The sequence below is a fragment of the Pterocles gutturalis genome, unplaced genomic scaffold, assembly GCF_000699245.1.
Source record: "Pterocles gutturalis isolate BGI_N339 unplaced genomic scaffold, ASM69924v1 scaffold18455, whole genome shotgun sequence".
Lineage (NCBI taxonomy): Eukaryota > Metazoa > Chordata > Aves > Pterocliformes > Pteroclidae > Pterocles > Pterocles gutturalis.
This window is the reverse complement of record NW_010138662.1, coordinates 6,887-28,820: the sequence shown is the minus strand read 5'-3', so window position 1 is coordinate 28,820 and position 21,934 is coordinate 6,887. Positions and strand designations below refer to the sequence as shown.

The 21,934-nt window shown below is 41.8% G+C and overlaps 1 protein-coding gene across 1 annotated transcript; it reads left to right on the top strand.

Annotated features, from left to right (window-relative positions):
* The first annotated feature begins 4,190 nt into the window (after positions 1-4,190).
* Positions 4,191-20,529, top strand: LMNB2 (lamin B2). The gene is made up of 11 exons (XM_010083085.1): positions 4,191-4,323; positions 10,108-10,264; positions 10,801-10,926; positions 13,268-13,438; positions 14,592-14,717; positions 14,916-15,136; positions 15,736-16,027; positions 16,527-16,634; positions 17,513-17,632; positions 19,009-19,107; positions 20,325-20,529. The coding sequence occupies exons 3-11, from the start codon at positions 10,852-10,854 to the stop codon at positions 20,364-20,366; spliced, it is 1,254 nt and encodes a 417-aa protein (XP_010081387.1). The 5' UTR covers positions 4,191-4,323; positions 10,108-10,264; positions 10,801-10,851; the 3' UTR covers positions 20,367-20,529.
* Positions 20,530-21,934: the final 1,405 nt, after the last annotated feature.

Genomic DNA, 21,934 nt, shown 5'->3' with positions numbered 1-21,934 from the left:
CTGGGAGTCCAGGCAGACTGGTGTGGCTCAATTTCCCCTTTCTGAATGCTTGTTGACTTCTCAAACACTTGTTTGTGTGCTTGTTCCCTTGTCCACCGGTTCCATTTAAGAAACCGCACTGTATGACTCTTTTTTTTTTTTCCTCCAGTCTGTTGCACTTGTACATGTACCCGCTACTGTTCTTTTTTTGTACCTGTTGTGAACACCTGTGTCCTGACTGACCAAGCAAGTCCAGTAGGTTGTGCACAGGTCATTGGTTATTCCTCAGCATGACTTGTGTGCCCTGGGATTCTGTTCTTCAGGTTGATGTCTACTGCCATGGACTTCAGAGTTCAGTCATAGGTAGTTAGTTCCTAAACTAAACTTGTATGGCATGAGCCATCTTCTAATTCTCTCATACAGAGTGATCGCTAAATGAGAAATTAAATAACATACTGATTGATTTAGTTAAAAAAGTGGGATTTAGCAACATGTTAGTACATTTTAAATGTGATGGTTTGTTACTGCTTGTTTTGTTCATCTGTTCTATGATACTTTCAACCTAAGCCTAGCTGCAGAAATCTCTTAGATTCCTCTAGTGCAAATATAAGCAAAAAAAAGCCCAAGGTGTGTTTTCACTGCATTTTTTTAGGTGGTTCTTCTATGTAAGCTGGTTGTCTTGGGACCAGAGACTCTCGTGTATGCATTTGTCATGAGCAGGGCAAGAGCAGTTCCATTCTCCAACCGTGAGTTGTTCTTCAGGCTTCATCATTTGGCTTGCCATGTTGTATTGTGATGAACAGCTGTCATGAACAATTTTATTTTTCTCATCTGTACATGACCTCAGCTTTTTGAAAAATGCTTTGCTATGTCTCATAACCTCCTTGTTTTGATTATCTTAAAATACTTTGTATATGTGGTCTTTTCAGCCTACAATGATGTCTTGTTTTAACCAATGTCTCAGTGTTCCCTAGTTGCCCTATTGAAACAACTGCAAGAATCTTTTTTTTTTCCCCCCAAAAAAAATGTAAGACGTCATCACACAGGTTATCTCTTGCATCCATTATTCTTTGGGAGTATTCAAGGACAGGTAAGACGCTGTCTGTCAGCAGTCAGATCAGAAATGTGATGAGACAAAGAACCAGAAGTGGGCTTCAGCGTTGCCAGATGCTTTCATTCAACTTCCTTCTCTTGTTGCTGTGGATACTGGCTGTTGTTCCTAGTGACTTTGTGTGTGTGTGTGGCTATAAGGGGCATGGGAGGCTTATCTGGGCGGTCCTGCTGTGGTTTGACAGCACCTTTTTAAGAAGTATCACTGTACCAGAGACCAAACTGAGTAGCAAATGTAAAGTGACTGAAAAAGGGGGTGGGCAGAAGAGTGTCTGTAAAGTTAAAGCAAAATCATAGGTGCACGCTAAACAGAGGCACTTTTCGGACCGTACTAATTTAGAGATTTTTCAGAGAGTTAGTAGAATCTCTGAAGTTCCTTCCACCAGTGCAGAGTTTGAGGGGACAGTGTCAGGGAACAGAAGTACTTCTCAGAGTTTCTCTCAGTGGTGAGGTAGAAAGATGCTTTCTGTGAGTAACCATCTTGGGCTGGATATGTTGTCAGGCATACAGTTCCAGGCTAGCTCGGCTGAGCTGGCACTGCTTGCTTTCCTTTTAGCCTGCTGCTGTCTTTGGTTCGTTCTTCTTCACTTGACCAGTGCTGAAAAGAAACAAGATGACATTTTTTATGATCTAGAAAGACCGTATTGAGCTGTCCTCCAGTTCAGTTTGATCATCCAAAACTTTTATCAGTTTTATGGTGAACCCATGTTCTCTTTGCATCCTATTGGTAAGAGTTCTGGTGAGGGTTGTTGTGGTTTGGAGTTTGTTTGTTGAAATGATTGAAGGTGTTACTGCTCTCAGCTGTCTGTTCCCTACCTCTGCTGAAAGCTGCGGTGTGGCCTTATGTCTCAGTTATTTCTGTCTGCTCAGTGCATTAGCTTAAAATTCTAGTGAAAGTGGCTTTGTGACTAACGCTTTGGACTGTGAACTGGACCTGTGTGTTTCCTTCTCATGTTTATCGCTGGAATAAGAGCAGAGAAGAGGTTAACATGTTACAGGAGGAAAATACATCCCAAGCCACCACAACTGGTTGTGCTGTGAATGAATCCGTCCTTTCTAATTAACCAGCGCATTCTGTTTCTGTTTTTACCAACAGGTTCTGAAACTGCTTTCATCAGGCAATTTTTATCTCCGTCTAGCTGTATGCTCTCTACACAGGAATTGCATTAAGTGTGTGTTCAGAATATTGTTGTTTTGGTGGTGTTAAGCTCTGTGTTGTCTGTAGTGCCTGGTGTATCACACCAGCGACACCTTTTCCTGACAGTATTCACAGAAACCTAGGGAAAAAGGCTTCCTTCCTTTGTACCTTGACATGGAATTCCAGTTCATGCCCTAGACTACTGGGAAGGGATTTGTTCTAGTATCCTGCGCTATAATTTAGTGTGTTCCTCTGAACCTACAGCCATACAGCCGCAGGTTCCTTGTAGATGTCCCAGGACAAGGATTTTAGCACATTCAAGAGTTCAAGGGCAGGTGGCCTAAAGAAGGGCCAGCATTAGAGAAGGAGTGTTGTGGGTGCGGTACCTGATGGTGCAGAATCAGTGCTTGGCCTTTGGGCAGTTGTATTTTGTATCACAATTTGCAAATGCTGGATTTTCACTCAATGGTTGTCCATAATGAAAGGTTTTACAGCCTTAAAATCTCCAGATTTTTTTTCTTGGCATTGTGGAGCGCTGTGTGAAAGAGTTTAGCATAGTCATGGTACACTCCTTTGTAGAACTTCCTAAATTTTCTAATTGATAATGCAGAGTTGTGTTGGCTTGTACCGTAGACAGCCTCTGGGTATCAGCTGTGGGGGGGGGAGGGGGCGCACCAACAAAAACCAAACCTGAAGTTGAATAAAGCTTGAAAGCATCAATTCTTTAAAGAAGAGAAGCTGTGGATGCCCCATCCCTGGAGGGGTTCAAGGCCAGGCTGGATGAGGCTTTGGGCAACCTGGGCTCGTGGGGGGTGTCCCTGCCCATGGCAGGGGGTGGCACTGGGTGGGCTTTAAGGTCCCTTCCCACCCAAACCCTTCTGGGATTCTGTGAAGACTGCACAGATAGATAGTCAAGTCATTTCTGGTATCTGGTATGCTTGTAAACTAAGGCTTCTCAGCCCTCATACTGTCATTATTTTAGTTAATTTCAGAAGTTTTATGAGGATATAGTCTGTCAGAAACTTAATTTTATTCTGACTGCTTTTAATTAGTCTTTTTGAAGACCAGATGGTTGAGTCTGTCATTGGTGACACTCTGATGTTGAAATAGGCAGTCCTAGGAATATCGCAGTTTGCTTTCTTGTTTCTACATTTTATGCTTTGCTGTGATATTTCTCTTCCTAAAGTTGGTACATTATGCTTTTGGCTCTTCTCACTCCCTGATTGCTCTGTTTCTGATGTTTACATTGTTCTGGTATCCTTGGATAGAAGCAGTAGTGGCAGTCTTACATGGTCTTGGCGTTTTAGCTGTCTGATACAACTTCCAAATAATCTTGCATTCTGAAAAAAAAATAGATGTTTGGGAGACTTTGAGGTGCTTTGCTGTGGTCTGAATGGCTGATTATGTGACACCTTGAGTTGGGACAGGGAGAGGTCTGTAGATCTGCATCCGCTGAGGTAGAGAACAGGAGCGGAAGCTCATGTCTGAGCAGTTCGTGTTTCCGTAGTTCATCTAGTTTCGGAGTCTTTTTAGCTTTATAGTCAAATTGGGCCTCGGACCTGTATTTCACAAAATAATTCTATCTAAGTGGTATTACTGTTTAAAAAAATCTCCCAAAGCAGAGTTTTGGAAATGAGGGTGAATAATTTAAGATCTGATGGTAGGGTGTACTGATCTGTTTCAGTTCATTTTTGGAAAATTTGCACACTTCAAATATAGTATGTCTTGTTATGTCCCACTGGGAATAAAAATGTAATCTTGTCTTTGGAACTAGATCGCATCTAATTGTAGGTGCATATTAATTGCAAATGATCAATATAGAATGTTCTTAAGCAACAGCTTTCTTTGAAAAAAAGGGTGTGTGATACAATTTCTGTGTGGAACCTGGTGCTGTGTTTCAGTTCTTTGACAGTTAGTCTTTGGGATGCTCTCATGTCTGAATACTTTTTTTCCCCATAGGTGAGCGGAATCAAGAGTCTCTATGAGTCTGAACTGGCTGATGCTCGAAGAGTTCTGGATGAAACAGCCAAGGAGAGGGCTAGATTACAGATTGAAATAGGAAAACTGAGAGCGGAACTTGAGGAGTTCAATAAAAGGTAAGGAAGGTCCTGCATGTTATATAGAATTTTTTTTTTAATTAGAATGTGCAACATATGGAGTGGGAATGATACTATTGATGCTTCTTAAAATGCCGTACCAGGTGTCTTTTGGAACCATTGCAGATCAGTGAGAAGATACAGGTTTGTCAGAGGGAAATTCCTGGTACAGGAGCTGTTGGTACAGCTAGTCAGAGCAGATAATATCATCAGTATATACACAAATGTATTTGTAGATAAGATTAATATACAGTGATTTGAGCAATTCAGACATCTAGAGGCTGGAACAATCAGTGGTGTGTCCTTCTGTCCTGTTCTGCCCCTCCTTGTGTGAGCATGGGGGTGTGCAGCTGTAAACTGCACTGTGAAACTGATCTAGGTTAAACGTGACCCATCCAAGGAAGGTTAATTTTTAAACATTATCAGTCTTATTGTCTGGTTCATTTCATTCACTGCTAGCAGAAATGAAGGAAAAGGGGTCTCCCTGAGCAATCTGGGAATATGGAAGCAGTGTTGTCTTGAACACATGAAGCTACAATGTAAGCGTGCTGAAAAAAACCTTGTACCAACTAAATTTTAAAAAACTGCTGCTCGGTCTGCGTCAAAGATAATTAGCCTCATGAACTGGCTACTGAAACCAAACGTAATCCATTATTTCTATTCCCACTAGGGAGTTTCTGTAGTCCAATATGGTTTAGCAGTTGAGACTTCATTTTAAAATGAATAGATGTGATGGAAAAATTGTTTGCTTTCAATTGCTATTTTAGTGTCTAAGATTTGGGAATTACAGATTTTTCCTGAGCATGTCAGTGGGTACATCACCTGTATATGAACATTGGCCATAAAATTGCTTTCAATCCAGCAGTGCCAGTACAGGCCTATTGTAAGTCTTCCGTCTCCCTTCGTTTGCATCGAAGTGGTTATAAAAGGAATGAAGTGTTTCCCTCCTTTGCATTTTTTTTTTCTGACTAGCTAGTTGACTTATGATGACATATTTCTTGTTTTCTCTGTAAACCTTGGTATATGGATCTTTATTTTCAGTGCTGGGCCTTCATGTTGAAGTCAGCCATCAGAGATATTTTTGTGGATTTTGCCCCTAAAATAACTGTCCAGATATGAAATAGCTATAGCATCAGCATCACCGTTTGCATAAGTCCCTGTAAAGCCTGTTGAACTTCCTGCACAGTTCACACCAGAAGATGTGCCTGCGCGTGGTCAGATGGCCTGGGCGCTAAACTTTGCGCGCTCTGTTGCTAGGCCCTTGTTACCTGTAAAAACCCCCTGTGGTACCTGGGTCAGACAGACACTCCTGAAGTTAAGTGAGATGGATACCACTCAACCTACTGCCATGTTCCTGTAGGGACTGATTTCCTCTTACAGGACTTAGGCCAGGAGTCTTGGTGTTTATTTCAGATAACATATTTTGCATGGCGGTCAGAGTTATGTGGCCACCAAGGTTGTGTCTTTTGTCTCGGTGACAGCAAATACTCCCCTTGCTTGGCTTTCAAAGCAAGCTCCAAAAGAGAGCAGCAGTGGTAACTGGGATTTGTCTCATCTCTCCTGTTCTGCAAGGTGCTTATATCTGTATTTTGATTAAGGTATCCTTGTCAGAAGCATCTTCACCTGGCAATTAATGAGAATCAGTGCTGATTGATTCAGGTTCTTGAGGCTTTTGATAGGGCTAAGGGATTTTACAAATACGTTGTTGTAGAATGTTATGTGCTTAAAGTGATGGAGATGGTGTTTTCCCTTGAGTCATCTGCCTTACCAGTCGCTTCAGTGACTGGTTAATTCTGCCAGACTAATTTCAAACTTTTTTTTTGTTTTCTCAGACTAAATATGAGGAAAACATACCTGGTTTTATGTCTCTCTCTCTCTGTTCTTACAGTTCATAGGAGTAGAATTGATTCTTTGTTGGCTTGAAAGTTTCTCCTACCAGACTGCTTCCAGTCCCTTGAGATGCTTGTAGTGTACCTGGAGTGTCCTCCAGGGGCCTGGCTTGAGTCATGTGGAAAGTTATGCTTGCGACCTGGCCAGATTTTAAATGTGTTCTTGCAAATGCAGCTTTTAGAAGCCTGTTTGCCTGGTTTGCAGAGTCCACTTGACACCTGGCTCATGCCTGAAGTCCTCCCTGTCCATGGTGACAGTCAGGTGGTGTTTCTTATGGGGCCAGCTCGCTTCAGTGCTTTGAGAACTGTGTGTAGTGGAAGAGTAGGTTAGTGGGTAATTTTATGTTCACTACCTCAGTTTCTCTCTCAAGCTCATGCCAGAGGAGAGGCTTAAGGATGCCTGCACAGTCTGGCCAGGAGAGATCCCAGGCATTGGAATAGTTTGTGTTGCTGGGATAGGAGATGATAGACTTCAGTCTCGGGACATCTTTCCTCTGGTCTCCCATGTGACAGAGGGAGAAGAAAAGGGATAGTTGGAGTAGACAAAATAGAGAAAGCCTTAGCTTGAAAGGATATCTGGGAAATGTTTCCTCAACATTAGACTGAATTGAATTTTAGTTGCTCAGCCACAAGCTTGCAGGGTTTTTCTAGCTATGGGATCCAAATATAGCCCCCCTGCCTTCCTCACCTGTCCCTTCTGCACAGCCTGCAGGCATCCCCAGCTGCACTCCAGCAGTGGGATTCGTCTCACCCAGTTCCAGTGCCGGCAGCTAGGCTGTGGCTCTCTACAAGCATGGTGGCTTCCAGCTCTTCCAGTTTGTTGCCCAGTGCTGCGTGCATTGGTGTGGAGGCCCTTCAGCTGGGCTGCTGGCTGCCTCACCTTCTTAGAGGAACACACCTTCGTTCCTTGGAGGGATTTCACTGCTGTTGCCTTGTCTCCTGATACCCCAGGAGCCCCTGGCTCCTCTCCATTTAGACACCCAGTGTGCTCCAGTGTATCCAGCACATCTCAGAGCAACAGGCCGAGGGCCCTTGCTGGCATTGCCACTCTGACCTTGGTGTGTTGTCCCACAGCTGTCGCAGGCAAGCCTGATATTATCCCCTTCCCCTTCAGGTCTAGTTTAAGTCACGTTCAACTGGAATTTCTTCAGAGGGAGCTTTGTCACGGAGTGAAACTAGTCTTGGTTCCAAATTATGGATTCGTCTGCAGAAGATGGGGAGAAGCTGTTGGTTAAGATGTTGACAACCGTACATATTACAATTAGTTTGCAAAAGAATAGTGGTCTGTATGGTTTCCTGACACTAAAGTGGGATTCAGATGCTTGACCATCAGTGTTTCTTGCACCGTAGGCATTGTCAGTTATCCTGTGCTGTGCTATGAACCTCCCATGGGTCCTTCTTATGCCGCGTGTGCCCGCACAATGTGGATGTTGCAGATATTATCTTAGGGGTTACGCTGAAGCATCCAAATCTTATTTAAAAAGAAATACAAGGGTTTCCTGTGAGGAAGGTCTTCTGGGAAAATAGCTTAATTTTCCAGTCATTGCCTTCATTGTTGTCATAAAACTGCCTGTGTTTTTTTGGTGTTACTCACAATATTTGTCATCATCCTTTACCATGTTCTGATCAGCAATCAAGCTACAACTGATGATCAGGTTTCAAATGTAAATTAAGAAACAGAAACGCTTTGAGGTAGGGGCCTTCACGCTGCTTGGGATGATTGTTTTGCAATGAAAACTAGTCCATAGAATTGTATGTGTTATTTAGAGCTTTTACTTTTGTTGCAAGATGCCAGTAAAATATGAAAGAAACATCATGAAAAGAAATTGAACGTGTGGTGTGGCTGGTGCTTGAGAGGGAAGGGATGCCATCCGGAGGGACCTCTGCAGGCTTGAGACATAGGCCTGCATGAACCTCCTGAAGTTCAAGGTGAAGTGCAAGGTCCTGCGCCTGGGTCGAGGCAATCCCAAACACGGATACAGGCATCAACTGCCGTTTGTAACTTTGGGCATCTTGGAGACCCTCAAAAGCAGGTTGTACCTTTGTAAAGCCTTCTGTCAATTTTTTGCACAAAACCAATGAACCAGGCTGAAATAATAAATACAGATAAAAATGTGCGTGAAGGCAGCTTGGAGTGTCTTCCAGTGTCAGTGTTCATGAAGGAGCAGCTGCATAGCACTGTCAGGAATTCTTTATGGTGCTTTGTCAGGCTGTACATTGAACACTTCTGTTCGTTCCTGTCTCCCTGGGAGTACTTGCAGGCTGCCTGGCTTCTGCCGGTGGGAGAAGCGGTATGAGCACACCCTGCTGTCCATGCTCCACGGTCAGTGGCATCTGCCCCTTGGGTGCTGCACAGACAGAAGGTTTCCAGATCTGATGGTCTGTGACACGTTCAGAGTGGCTTGTTTTACTATGTGACTGAAGAGTTTATTCAGAAGACTTTCTGGTTGCTGTCTTTTAAATGGAAGTCATTGTCTGTCTGCGTCCTGCAAGCTGCTGAGCTTGAAGACACTGCATGTATGTTGCAGAACAGGATTCACAGCGGCAGACTGGACCAATTATGAAAAAAAATTTGTTTTCATGTGACTGTAACCAATTCAGAGATCTACACCAAGGAATGTAGAGAAAACACAAGCTAAAGCATATCACAAAATAAGTCTGTCGGATTTATTATGTAGTTAGAAAAAGATGCGCATCATGCTGAAGAATGCATGATGTGGGGCACACTGATACCCCATAAAGCAGGATTTTTGTAAAATAATTCTGGGCATCACGTTTTAGAGTTAAGGGCAAATCGGAAAATCAAGAGGATGGTACAAGTGGTCAGAAGTTTGGGAACCAAGACTTAGGGCTGGGCTGGGAAGCAAGGTTTGTATAATCTAGAGCAGTGGTTTTCAGCTTTTTTTTCCTTTGCAAACCTAATGTTTTTCTGTGTTTGGAGTTGGAGACCAGTTAAAGAGCTTTTAGGTAGTAGGACTCCTCTCCAGAGTTATTTATGTGGGCCCTTAGAAGCAGCTCACTGACCACAGGCTGAAGACTGCAGATCTATAGAAGATAAGCCTGAGGAAAGGGAAGGAGAAAAATGAGTTCTCGGGTGGTTTAAGACAAAAAGCCGTTCCCTGCCGCCTTAGTGGTGCGAGACTAGAACAGCAAGTTTAAACTGTGGCGAGGAAGGATTACTTCACATAACAGAACAGGTTTTTAATAACATCATGACACACACCTAGAGAAGCTGCAGAAATCCAGTATGTTAGAGCAGGGAGACAAATACCTGCTGGGCAGGAGGAAGGTGATCTTGATGATTTCTGAGAGTTGGATGTAACAGCTTAAATAATAATATTTAAAGTGCTTTTCTCATTTTCTCATAATGAATGCTGTGGAAGAAATACTGGTTTATTCCTGAAAGGTGACAACATTTCCATAGTGGATTTACTACTTTGTGTGGGAATACGTCAGGTACAGAACATGGGCCTCTTCAGGAGATGCATGTGCTCTGCTTCCCAGGGGCTGCAGTCCGAAGTGACCAATGTCAGCAGTGAAATGTGCTGTGCAGCAGCAAGATGGAAAAAGGCTCCTTCCGCTTGGTGTGTAAAGCATCTTTATTGTCATCTCTCAGCTGCCAGTGTGCCTTCTTGTTTTTCCCTTGCCTGCCCGTGCCATATGTTGTTCTTTGTTAGGCAATGCGTTCACAACACATTGGTACAAGCTGTGAGTTTTCAGAGGCATTTATGATGACTTTTACTAGCTGCATTTGCAGGTTACTCTAGGAGCCATCTGGTGGTACCCTAATCCTAATAAAATGTGTATAACGACAAAATCTTTGTACTTGTAACCAAGCTATACTCACGATGTGTGCGCACCCATGTATAAACTTAATTAACTTTTGTTTTTTCAGCTACAAGAAGAAAGATGCAGATTTGTCTGTGGCTCAGGGTCGCATTAAGGACCTTGAAGTGCTGTTCCATAGAAGTGAAGCAGAACTCAACACTGTCCTGAATGAGAAACGCAGTCTGGAAGCAGAGGTGGCCGACTTGCGTGCCCAGCTTGCTAAGGTGCATCAGTGAATACTAACTTGCTTTAGCAGGGGAGAGGCTCTGTATTGTAAAATTTGATATTTTTGTTTGGAGTTAGTTCATAGTGTGAACATCATTGACCCGGCTTGCTTACTGCCCGAGCCTTTGCCTGCCCCTCTTGGATATAAAACTAAATTGTAAGAAATCTCTGTAAAACACCATGTTGCTTTGGTTGTTTTAGAAATGTTGCTAGTCAAAATTTTAAACTTACGCTGGATTGCCCAGTGGGTCTATGCTAGCTAGGAAAAGAACATGCAACATATTGTGCTAGAGGAATTAGTAATCCTCGGCTCCATTATTGTGCTGTACTGAAATAATCCTACATTTTAAATAACTGATATACAGTTTTAAATATTCATAAACACGCATGCTTTTTTTTTTTAATAATTATGTCCTGACATTAGATTTGTTGTTAGGAATAATTGGTCCGTCTTTGGTCAAATGAAGACCATAAAGGGATTATGGATGGAAATTCGGGATCCAGACAAAATTAAATCTTTAAAATTCTTTACTAGGCTGAAGATGGTCATGCTGTGGCTAAGAAGCAGTTGGAGAAGGAGACACTCATGCGTGTGGACCTGGAGAATCGGTGCCAGAGCTTGCAAGAGGATCTGGATTTCAGGAAGAATGTGTTTGAGGAGGTATTATCAATTTAGTAATCTCTTGATACTCTGAAGTTTATGTAGCTTTTATTCAAACCAACTATAAGCAATTACTAACTAGTCGAGGTAGGGAAAATCAGTATTATCCTTGTGATAAATGGGTTGAGTAATAACATAGTTAATGGTTTTGGAGGAGTTACATGGTACATCAGTGGCAGAGCTGGCGTGAAAGCCAAGTGACAACGGTATTGTTCCATGTGCAGGTGAGCAATCTAGCAGCACACTGCTCTGGGAAAGGGAAGGTCTTGTTCTCTCTCTCTGGACCTCGTTGCATGGCCCTGCTCCTTACTTGCACCAGCTTTGGTGGTCGCTGGACCTGGCTGTAACCTGTCGTCGTTGACAAGAACAACATGCGATTACCCTGCTCTTGGCAAGGATAGCTTTCTGTGGATTTAGTGAGTTTGTTTGGCTCATGGTGGTCCTAGTGAGGACCAGAGTTTTTATCCTTTATAAAATAGTGGGAATACACAGGTGAGGATTGGGGGATTGGGAAACGGAAGCATGACCTTCTCTCTGCACCAGATGCAAAGTGTTATGTCAGTTTATCCCATCTTGGGAAAACCAGCTCTGACCTCTGGTTCTTCTGCAAGCTCGTTTAGTTAGTGGCTGCTGAGCAATTGCTGCATGCTCCTGCCCTTCATCTCCCTTATGCTCGTTGTGATGTTTGACTCACCATGCACCAAACCATTTCAGCCTGATTAACTAGTGGAATGCTTTGGGTTTTTTGTTTGAGTTTAATTCTTGCCAGCCTAGTGGCTGAGTTATGTCTTAAAATGGAATGAAATGAGTGCCTAGACCGGATGAAGGAATGGGGCAGGCCTGTGTGGCTAGGAATGGGCTGGAGCAAGGCAAATAAACCAACCAGGTAGATCACCCTGACTTGTACTGACCATTGTCTCAGTTCCACGCCTGGGAATAGTTGGATTGCTGCACGGGACTGCAGTGGCAGACCCTTGCTTGGCTGTAGGGCCTGTTTGCTTTCTGAGAAGAATTGTGTTGCTCCTGACTAAAGATGAAGCTAAATGAGACAGCAGAAGCTGTCTGAAAGCGTGCCGTGCTGCAGTGAGGGTGTTCCTTTAGCCATCCCTGGAGCTCTTCAATGCTTGTATGGACCAATTCAACACACAAAGAAAAAAAGGAATGGGTTTCCTTTAGGTGAACTCATTTGGTGCAGTGAAGGGTCCAAAGCTCTACCAGAGTTAGAACATCGTGACTGAGAGTATGGCAAGTGAAGCCTGCTTATTCTAGTGGTGTTGGACTGCTAGATCAGCTCAGCCCTTCACCTGGTACTTTGTAGTCCGTCAGGATATTTCTGTGGCCTCTGAGGGGTTGTTGCCCGCAGTTACTGAGAGACTGATGCTTGCTGCTTTTCTTGGTGTAAAAATTCACCACAGAAGGGACAGCTTCTTCCAGATCACATCAGGACACAGTGCTGTGACTAGAAGGGCATGTTTCTGAGAGTCTATTTTTAGCTGTAGAGCATTTCTCCGAAACAGCTTATAAAGTTGCTTTGGATTTGTGTTGCCCTGCTATGATTCCAGTTCAGGCATGCGCTTGTCTGCTCTTCCTCCTCATGGTCCTGCTGCTGACTTCAGGCCTCCTCCCAGTTCTCAGAACCATTCACTTGTTGTTTGTCCTACCCTGAAGGGAGAAATTGTTTCTTTCTCATAACATGCGTTCAGGTTTGGCCAGGTCTCTGCAGGGATCAACATGAATAAGCGCATGAGTAAGTCTGACCTTGCTAGTTTGGGACCAGCGTTCTAGCCACAGAGAACTCCTGCATCTCTAAAAATGAAAATTCCTTAGTATAAACTCTGACCAGAAAAAAAAATTATATTTATGTCTTCAGGATTGCTTGGGTTGTTGCTTTGTTACCAACATAATCAAAATCTAATGAGATCATCCAGTGTATGGAGAGAGAGATTTGCATATGCTTAGAAGTGAAATTTGAAGATGCAGTTTTTCTCTATAGTGATTATCTTTTCAATATATGTAATGGTCACACAAGGTGTTCTTTTCTATCTGACTCCTTGTGGACTGCTGTTGTAACGTAGGGATGTATACTGAGAAGGAAAGGGTTTGCAGTGCAGCACATGGAATCTCTTTGCTATGTAAAAATTCATGTTTTCTTTTCCCTCCCCTTTTGACTTTTACAGCATGAAACAGCTCCTTACTTAAACTGTATGTGGATATTTTTAAACCTGTTTAAGTCAGATCACTTTTAAGAATTTTTATATATATATATAATTGTTGTCTGAATGTAATTGCTTGTACTTTTTACCCTCATGTGGGAACTTATGCCCTTTGTGTGTATGTGTAGGAAATAAAGGAAACAAGAAAGCGACACGAACATCGTTTGGTCGAGGTGGACACTAGTCGCCAACAGGAGTATGAATCCAAAATGACTCAGGCCCTGGAGGATCTGCGAAACCACCATGAGGAACAAGTCAAACTGTATAAAATGGAGCTTGAGCAGACCTATCAGGCTAAGGTAACTACTGCTGCCCCAGCACGGACAGCATGTCCAGTGGGTGAGATAAAACCATTTCCATGACTTCTGCTGTCTTTAAGGAGACAAATAGTTATGATATAAAGAAGCTTCATCCCGGTGTTCAAATGCTGCCTCTGGTGCTTGTGGGCAGCCACATTTCCAGGGAGGCTATAGCCAGAGTGGCGTTAGCCAAGAAAGGCCGGTTTGTGAGAAAACGTGGAACTGTTGGTCACGGCAGAGGACACGGTGGGGATAGCAGGTGTCGCACAACAGCCTCTACTTTTGCCTCTGGGGCAGGGTGTCATCTGGAGTGCTGTGGGTAGTTTTAGTCCATCTTGACAAGGTAGTACAGAGTCACACAGAGGAGACTAACAAAGACGATTGAAAGTATGAAACATGTCCTGCGTGAGGGAAATTTAAAATAACACTTCACCTGGGAAAAGAGATGAATCGAGAGAAGGGGAAGATACAATGGATGCCTCTAAAAGGATAAATAGCATGGAGAAGATGAAAAAGGAGTGATTGTTTGTTATTTTTCAGTAGAATTAGGGACAGTGAATGTCCAGTGACAGATTTGGAAGAAACAAAAGAAGGTTGTCCTTCATTAATATATTGCTAAACTCTTTGCCTTATAAATTGGAGAAGCTGAGACAAATTCTTGCCTCAAAAATCCACTGAGAGATTGTAAGCAGCAAAGTACTATCTCTGGCTTGGGAAATCTCTGATTTGCACGTGGCCAACTGAGACATAATACCCATGGAATATTTCATTGAGCTTAGGCCCTGGGCATCCAGGGAACTTAGAGCAGGTCATGAACTAGGTAGCCTTTGCTCTGACCCAGTGTGGTTGTTCGTATGACAAACAGGCAGATATCACGTGAACCGCAGTTTTTGGAAACAATAAGGCTGCTTGCATAATGAAAGGGCTAATAGACTTTTTTTTTTAATAGCAGAAGCAAATCCTGTAGGAATAGGAATGAAAAGATTTTCCTGGTTCTTAGGGCCTCTCCTTAATGTTATTAAATTCTTATAATAAACTTACCAGATTTCCAGTTTAAATTATTTAAGATAAAATAACTTCTACTTTTTACCAAAAGCATGTTTGCACGATACCTAACTCAATGCAAGTGACTTGTATAAAACTTGCCTTTCAGCTGGAGAATGCCAAACTGTCCTCTGACCAAAATGACAAAGCTGCTGGTGCAGCTCGAGAGGAATTGAAGGAGGCTCGCATGAGAATAGAAGCTCTCAGCTACCAGCTTTCTGGCCTTCAGAAACAGGTAAAAGGACTAAATTTGCTTTTATCTCTGATACAGAGCTCTGTATTGTTTGGATCTAGGTTAATCCTTTCTGTCCCTTCATATTTTTGGGATTTTATGGAGAGAAGTCTTTGTTCATTTGGGAGGGAGATGAATTTTAACTTTTTTACTGTACGCACATAGATGCCAACTGGATTTTCTGTTGTGCTTTCTACCTAGGCTAGTGCTGCAGAAGATCGCATTCGTGAACTGGAGGAAATGATGGCTAGCGAGCGGGAAAAGTTTAGGAAGATGCTAGATGCAAAGGAGAGGGAAATGACAGAAATGAGGGACCAGATGGAGCAGCAGCTTACAGAGTACCAGGAGCTGCTTGATGTTAAATTAGCACTGGACATGGAGATCAGCGCTTACCGAAAACTCCTGGAAGGAGAAGAGGAAAGGTACATACAGATTCCACATTTTTTTCTTAGGACTAGCAGGTGTTATTTTCATTTCTTATGCTTATTTTTTTACCATTGGAGCAGGAATGTGGAGATCTGGAGGAATGTGCAGATCTGGTTGATTTTGTTTCACTGAAGTCGTATTGGCTTCACGCCGTGGTGTGTTGCATGGAACACTTGCAAGTGTTCTCATCTACACACTATTTTTTGATTTTTATAATGGTCTCAGAACACAGTGGAATATATCATTCTGTGCTTGACATTAATCTCCTCTTTTTATTTAAGTGCTTATACTTCTGTGTTTTTCTGTTTTTCAATGGTGTGGCCCAAGAGCAGTGTGTTTGATAGCAGATATACTGGAAGGGAGGGTTAAGCGATCTGTGGTGCTCTCATTAGCACTGCTTTCCATGTCACATAATCATACTACCAGAAAATTTCTCATAGCCCTCACCTTCTTTAATAAGCAGCGCTGACACACAGCGTGAAGCTGCTTTCAGCCTTGCGGTATGTTACAGTCTGGTTACTGAGTATATTGGAGCATTACTGCTTTGTGTGTAGTTCCCTGGATGACTTAATAATACTTGCTTCATTGTGTTAAGGTTGAAGCTCTCTCCAAGTCCCTCCTCCCATGTTACAGTCTCTCGGGCTACCTCCAGCAGCAGCAGTAGCAGCACTTCTCTTGTTCGCTCTTCCCGAGGCAAGAGGAAACGCATTGAAGCAGAGGAGCTTTCAGGCAGCGGAACAAGTGGAATTGGCACTGGAAGTATTAGTGGCAGCAGTAGTAGCAGTAGCTTCCAAATGTCTCAGCAAGCTTCAGCTACAGGAAGTATCAGCATCGAAGAGATAGACCTGGAGGGCAAATATGTCCAGCTGAAGAACAACTCGGACAAGGTGAGTGTCAGCAGAACTTCTAGAAAACAAGGACGAGCTAAACTGAAATGTTACACAGCCTTTAGCAGCACAAGTAGGTGGAGTCACTTGGAGAGCAGGAGCAACATCTCAGGGTGCAGTGTCCTGCACTAATTAACAGGGGCATTTGAAAGCTGAACATCAGTGTGCTAGCATGAGCGTAATCTGCTGCAGGAAGAGAACACAGTTTGCATCCCAAATGTCTAAACATGTGCTGGTACCTTGCTCATGTAAATAGCCTTGCTGGCTCTAGCAGAACTTGTGTGAAATATGTTCTCTTTTTAAATTTTGCTGACTGGCCTTAGGGGATTTATGCTTTAGACTATTAGTAGGTATAAAAAATACTTTCAAGAATGCAGATGTCTAACAACCACACAAATTTATATTAACATTGTTTTAATAACAGAGACCTAGAGAAAGCTCTGATGCCTGTTTGCTCAGTTTTGCTCATCCTAAATAACCTTACGACTCTCTCCATTAGGATCAGTCTTTGGGTAATTGGAGACTGAAAAGACAAATTGGAGATGGAGAAGAAATTGCTTACAAATTTACTCCGAAGTATGTTCTCAGAGCTGGGCAGACTGTAACAGTAAGTTATACTTGCAGTATGTCAACAATATATTATTTTGATGCTGTGGCAGTCGTAAAGGTGATGTTTGGTACAGCCTGGTTTGGTGTATAACTTTTGGTTTCATGGATCTCACTTCAGAGGAGGAGGAGGATTTCAGTTATAAGAATGCAGAACAGAAATTGAATTTCTATATTAAGACTTCGGTATTTAAGACCATTTTAGGCACAGAGAAAGTTGAAGAAAAAGGTATTTTAGGGGCTGGGTCAAGGGCTGTTTGTTTTCAAACACCTTTGCCCAGGTTTGGAACACTAATCCTGCTCAACCTCTTAGTGAAATAGGAACACTTCAGAGCATTAGTTCGGTCTAGTAGACTTTAGTTGAGACTAGGTGTTCTCAACCTTAACTGTAGTAGAACAGCTGTTTTCTATAATTTTGTATTTTATTTTCAGTCTGCAATAGATTTTCTTTCAGAAGAAAATAATGGCCTTCCTTTAATCAGGTCCAGCTATTTCTACTTAAGTATCAGTTGCCCAGATACATATAACAGATCGAATCGATACACTACAAGCTGTATTTTATATCTTGGCTCCACACAGTGTAGTTATTGAGACAGTGGTAGGAGAAATGTGTATATTCAGAGAAGAATTTATGATTGAAATATTAGATACATTTTTTTCTCTCTTCTTTTTTTGTTATGGCTAGTGTTACTTTTTGTTGTAGACTGAGAATAATGTCTTGCTACAAGTAATGGTGTAAGTAAAAGCAGGGTAAAACTACCATTGGAATTCAGAAACAAAACTGGTCTGTAGAGAGAAGAGTAGGAGAATTAGGAGGTTCTATGTATTTAAAAATAAAATGTGCACAAATAGCTGATTACAGAATGTCTTTCTCACTAGATTTGGGGTGCAGATGCAGGCATATCTCATAGTCCCCCTTCTGTTCTCGTGTGGAAGAATCAAGGCAGCTGGGGCACTGGAGGAAACATTCGCACATACCTCGTAAACTCTGAAGGAGAGGTAGGCTGTGTCTGTAGAAAAAAGCTGTGGGCTGGGTTATCTCCCAAACTCTTTAATTTGGGGGGCAGGGGGCAATGACAAAATCCTGATTTTAAGATCTCCCCTGTTCTAAAATAAGATACTTTATAACACTGACATAATTAAATAATCTGTACGTATCTCTGGGATTTTTGGGAAATTTTTGAAAACTCGGATCATCATCCTGGTTACATCCATAGACTTTTTTTTTTCCTATTTTACAAAAACTCTGCTAGTAGACAATTTGTTTGGAATTTGAGTATGTATTTTCAGAAGAGACAAAATAAGTATTGCTGGCAATTCAGAGTTCCAGTGTCTAGTACCTCCAGTATTCTGAGGTGCAGTGTAAACGTCAATGTAGGAAGATAGCTGTCCTTTCAATGTTGGAAATGTATCAGAAGTTTTCATTTGGCACAGGTTCCGATGTATTCTGCATTGTTCTACATCTGCCCACAACTGTTTGGTTTTTTTTAAAACCATCCCTGCAGAACACTCCTGCAAGGGAGCGTTGTGCTTTGGCTGTTATTCATCAATGTGCCGTTACGGCAGCGATCTGATAGAAATAGAAAAGTGTATCAGCTTCATGCTGCCTTTCTTGCTGACTGCTCTGTGGAATCACTTTGTGCAGGAGTAGCAGCACAGGACAAGGTAGGAGGGAGGTCATTTGTCCAAAGAGAAAGCTAACTCGTCAAGTGGTTAAACTAGTATCTGAAAAAATTTCGAATCCGTATCTGTTCCCCCTGTGGTTATCTGTAGTACCCCTGCTTAGAAGTGTATGTTTAGGGCGGGTTTTTTCCACAAGTAGAAATTGCACCTATGATTGCAAGGGTCTGAAGTGTAAGAATTTCTTACCACTAAATGTTAAAAAATAATTTAGTAACAAAGGAAGCTTCCTGGAGTTTTATGATTTTGTTTTTTTTTTTTAGTGCCTAGTTTGGAAGAGCATCCTGACAATATGCAATATTTAGTAGAAATTAGAAATATTCTTAATGCTGTGTAATTTCGGTCTCTCACATTGTAATATGTTTCAGACAGCTCCTAGCTGGGTCTGCTCTGAGCTTGTCTAAAATTGACTAATGACCACCTGAAACACGGCTGCTTCCACTTGGATCCCTAGGTAGTGAAAGAAAATTCCTGAAGCTAAATTACATTACCATCCCTCTTAGTGGATAGAAATAGGAATGTTGTTGTGGTTTGCAGGATGTTACCCGTATTTGCTTGCATAGCTAACATTAAATCTATGGCAAGTTGCTTTAAACCCTCCAAAATTTAATAGAGGTATTATATTGATGGTATAGCAAAAATTTAAGAGATAGATATAGACTACTGGCCATCTCCTTATCTGTCGTTTTGTGTAGGAAGTTGCAGTGAGAAGTGTTACTAAATCACTAGTTGTGCGAGAGAATGAAGAGGAAGAGGATGAAGCAGAGTTTGGAGAAGACCTTTTCAACCAACAGGTAATAAGATGCAGACCAGCTGTTCACTTGTGCCTCATAGGTTGGATTAATCAGGCATAAGATTTAGAGGGGTCCCTTCAACCTTTGTCCAGCTCTGAGCTTCCTGGTCCGTTTTTCCAAAGGATGCTTGCAGAGGATGATCTCTGAAAGGCTTGCAGTCCTGCAGCATTGCTACAATGTGCCGAGTATAATGTGAGTGATTCTTCCAGGAACTGCTGCTTGCATCAATAACGGTACAGCTCAAGCAGCGGCTTATGCCAGCGATCTATGGAAGTATGCGACAGATCACAGATTTATAGTATTGCAATGACATAGACTATTTTTAGGGCTAGTAAGATTCATTTAAGCAGTCAGTGTTCCTCCCGTTCCAGTATGTGTCTCTCTATAAATTTTTTTCCTGCTGTAAGGAGAATATAAGCATTGGGAAATACAAGCAGTAAAAACCAGGAAAGGGGGAGTACTTCTGTTGCTGCAAGCCTCAGCTTGTTGGTTTGTTTTCTGGTAGTATATACCTGTTTCATCTGAAATAAACTTGTTTTTTCTTAATAATACCACCTATATGTTTTCATAACCCTTAGTTAAGTACTGTGAAATAACTGACCGGCAGCTGGCAGAGCAAAAAGGATAAAGATACTTAATCCAGGTGATATAAAAATATTTTACATTTATTTCAAACTCAAGCCACTTGTTCTCCTGATGTGTGGTCATTAGTAGCTCTTTTCACAAAGAACTCAGTCTGTGCAGGTTTGAAGTTGAGTTCTGAAAGCTATTTTGGTCTCCAGGAGACTGAGCAGTGTATTTGTAGTAGAAAGCAACTGAAATGAACTTTTTTTTACCCAAAGAAGCAGCTATGCAGCAGATCTCTCTCAAATGGAAGCATAATTGGAAATAAAGGAAGGCACTTCCTGGTCTAAAGTAATGACACCACAATTTTCATTTGTCATCTGGATCAGTGTTGAAAATATGGAGATTAACCAATCGACCCATCGTAGAAAACCACAAAAGAATAGCGGTGTCTTAATCCTGGCAGCAGGCTGACGTGTGCTATGCTTTCTTTATAGTTGTGATGTTTCCCTTTTTTTTTTAAATTTTTGTCTTTCCCCCCCCCCCCCCCCAAAAAAAAAAAAAGCTTTCAGACTGAGATGATAACCAGAGTCTAGGCTTACAACAGGAACAGCTAGTAAGAATTGAGTTCAACTCTGTCTGTCTTATTTTAGGGGGATCCCAGAACAACCTCTAGAGGATGCTCAGTGATGTGAAGAAAGAAAAAAGAAACTATTATCTGCTATTTTTTTCCCATTTATTTCCTTTTATTTTTGCTATTTTTTTTCCCTCCAGAGCCACTGAAAACTATTTTTATATGCATCATCTGATTTCTTTGAAATTATTCCTTGGTACATTTTTATAAAAAAAAAATCAAAAAAAAAAGCTTTGAACAAAACTGCCAGAATTTTTAATAGATTTCTTTATTTTTCCCTCTCTGTTGAAACCCTATATTGGAATACAGCGTTTTTCTCCATACAGAGTTTCAAGTCTTATGTACAAACCTACAGCAGAAAATAAATTTTTAGCTAAAATGGGATGAGACTCCTTGAGTGTATGGTAAAACTCTAATTGCATGTATGAACAGGATAACTGAAAAAAAAAAAAAAAACTTCAAGAAAGCATGTTCATCTGCAGGGCCCCAGGAGAGACTCTCAGTAGTGTTTCCTCCACACTTTACACCATGGTAGTATCTTGCCTGGTATCCTCAGCAGCGCCCAGCTTCGGAAAATTAGACCCCAAGTTCGTTAAAAATGCTGCTCCCCTGATGGAGGTAACGAAGGGAAGCTGCATTTCAGACATTCCTGGCTCAGGACCATGGACCTGTCCCTACCCCAGGGTTTGACAGCCTAGTGGTAAAAACATTGGAGTCTGTCAGCACCTTAGCTCCAGGTCATTGCTGCAGAAGATGGAGAGTGATGGGTTCTGCTCACTGAATATTTTCAGGGGTTTTGACGTTGTCAAAAACGAGACCTTGTTAAATCATGGATGCAAGTGATGTACGCTATTTATGATGTTAAGCATCATGATGTAATGGTTTTTGACATACTCAGCATTAATCAGAATGGTTAAGGTTTTAGATATTAAAAATATTTTTACTTTTGGCAATGATAATATTGGGGATTTTAAAGGTTATCCTGTGTAAATATTGACTTTTTAAAATCAGAGCTAGATGCAGCATGTTCATACTTCTCTTATATTCAGGGGCATTGTCAGATATACAGTATTTGCAAAATAGTACAGAAATAGTTTAAAGACTTCTTTAAAAAGTTAAAAGTAACTGTTCTCGTTTAGGACATAAGCATTGCTTTGCAGCGTTCAAATCTTTGAAGTAAAGTCTAACAGGGAGTGAAGAGAGAATAATGCTGTGTGTAAAAAATGCTCTGTATGAGTAGCAGGTGATTTTTATTTCTGTGGGATGCATTTTGTATCTGACGGTGCCCCTTTAGCTGAAGGTTTCTTCTGCTGCATTTCTGCAGCGATAACTCTGACTCCCGTAAGGGTTAGCATTCATACAGCAGTGCATCCTTACGCACCAGGAAAAATACTCGACTGCTCCAAAGAATGTATTGGTTACCGCACAAGCAAATGTTTTTTCCACTAGTCGTTAGTTTGGATACCATTGGATGTCAGCATAGAATCCTGTTTTTACCTGCACTCTTGAACTCTGATCTTGTCATTCAATTAGTTTAGACTCATCAAACAAGCGACAAGGTTTGGATGTTTTCGGTGGCTTTTGGACATTATGTTCTCTGAACAGTATTGTGACTGACAGATATAACCT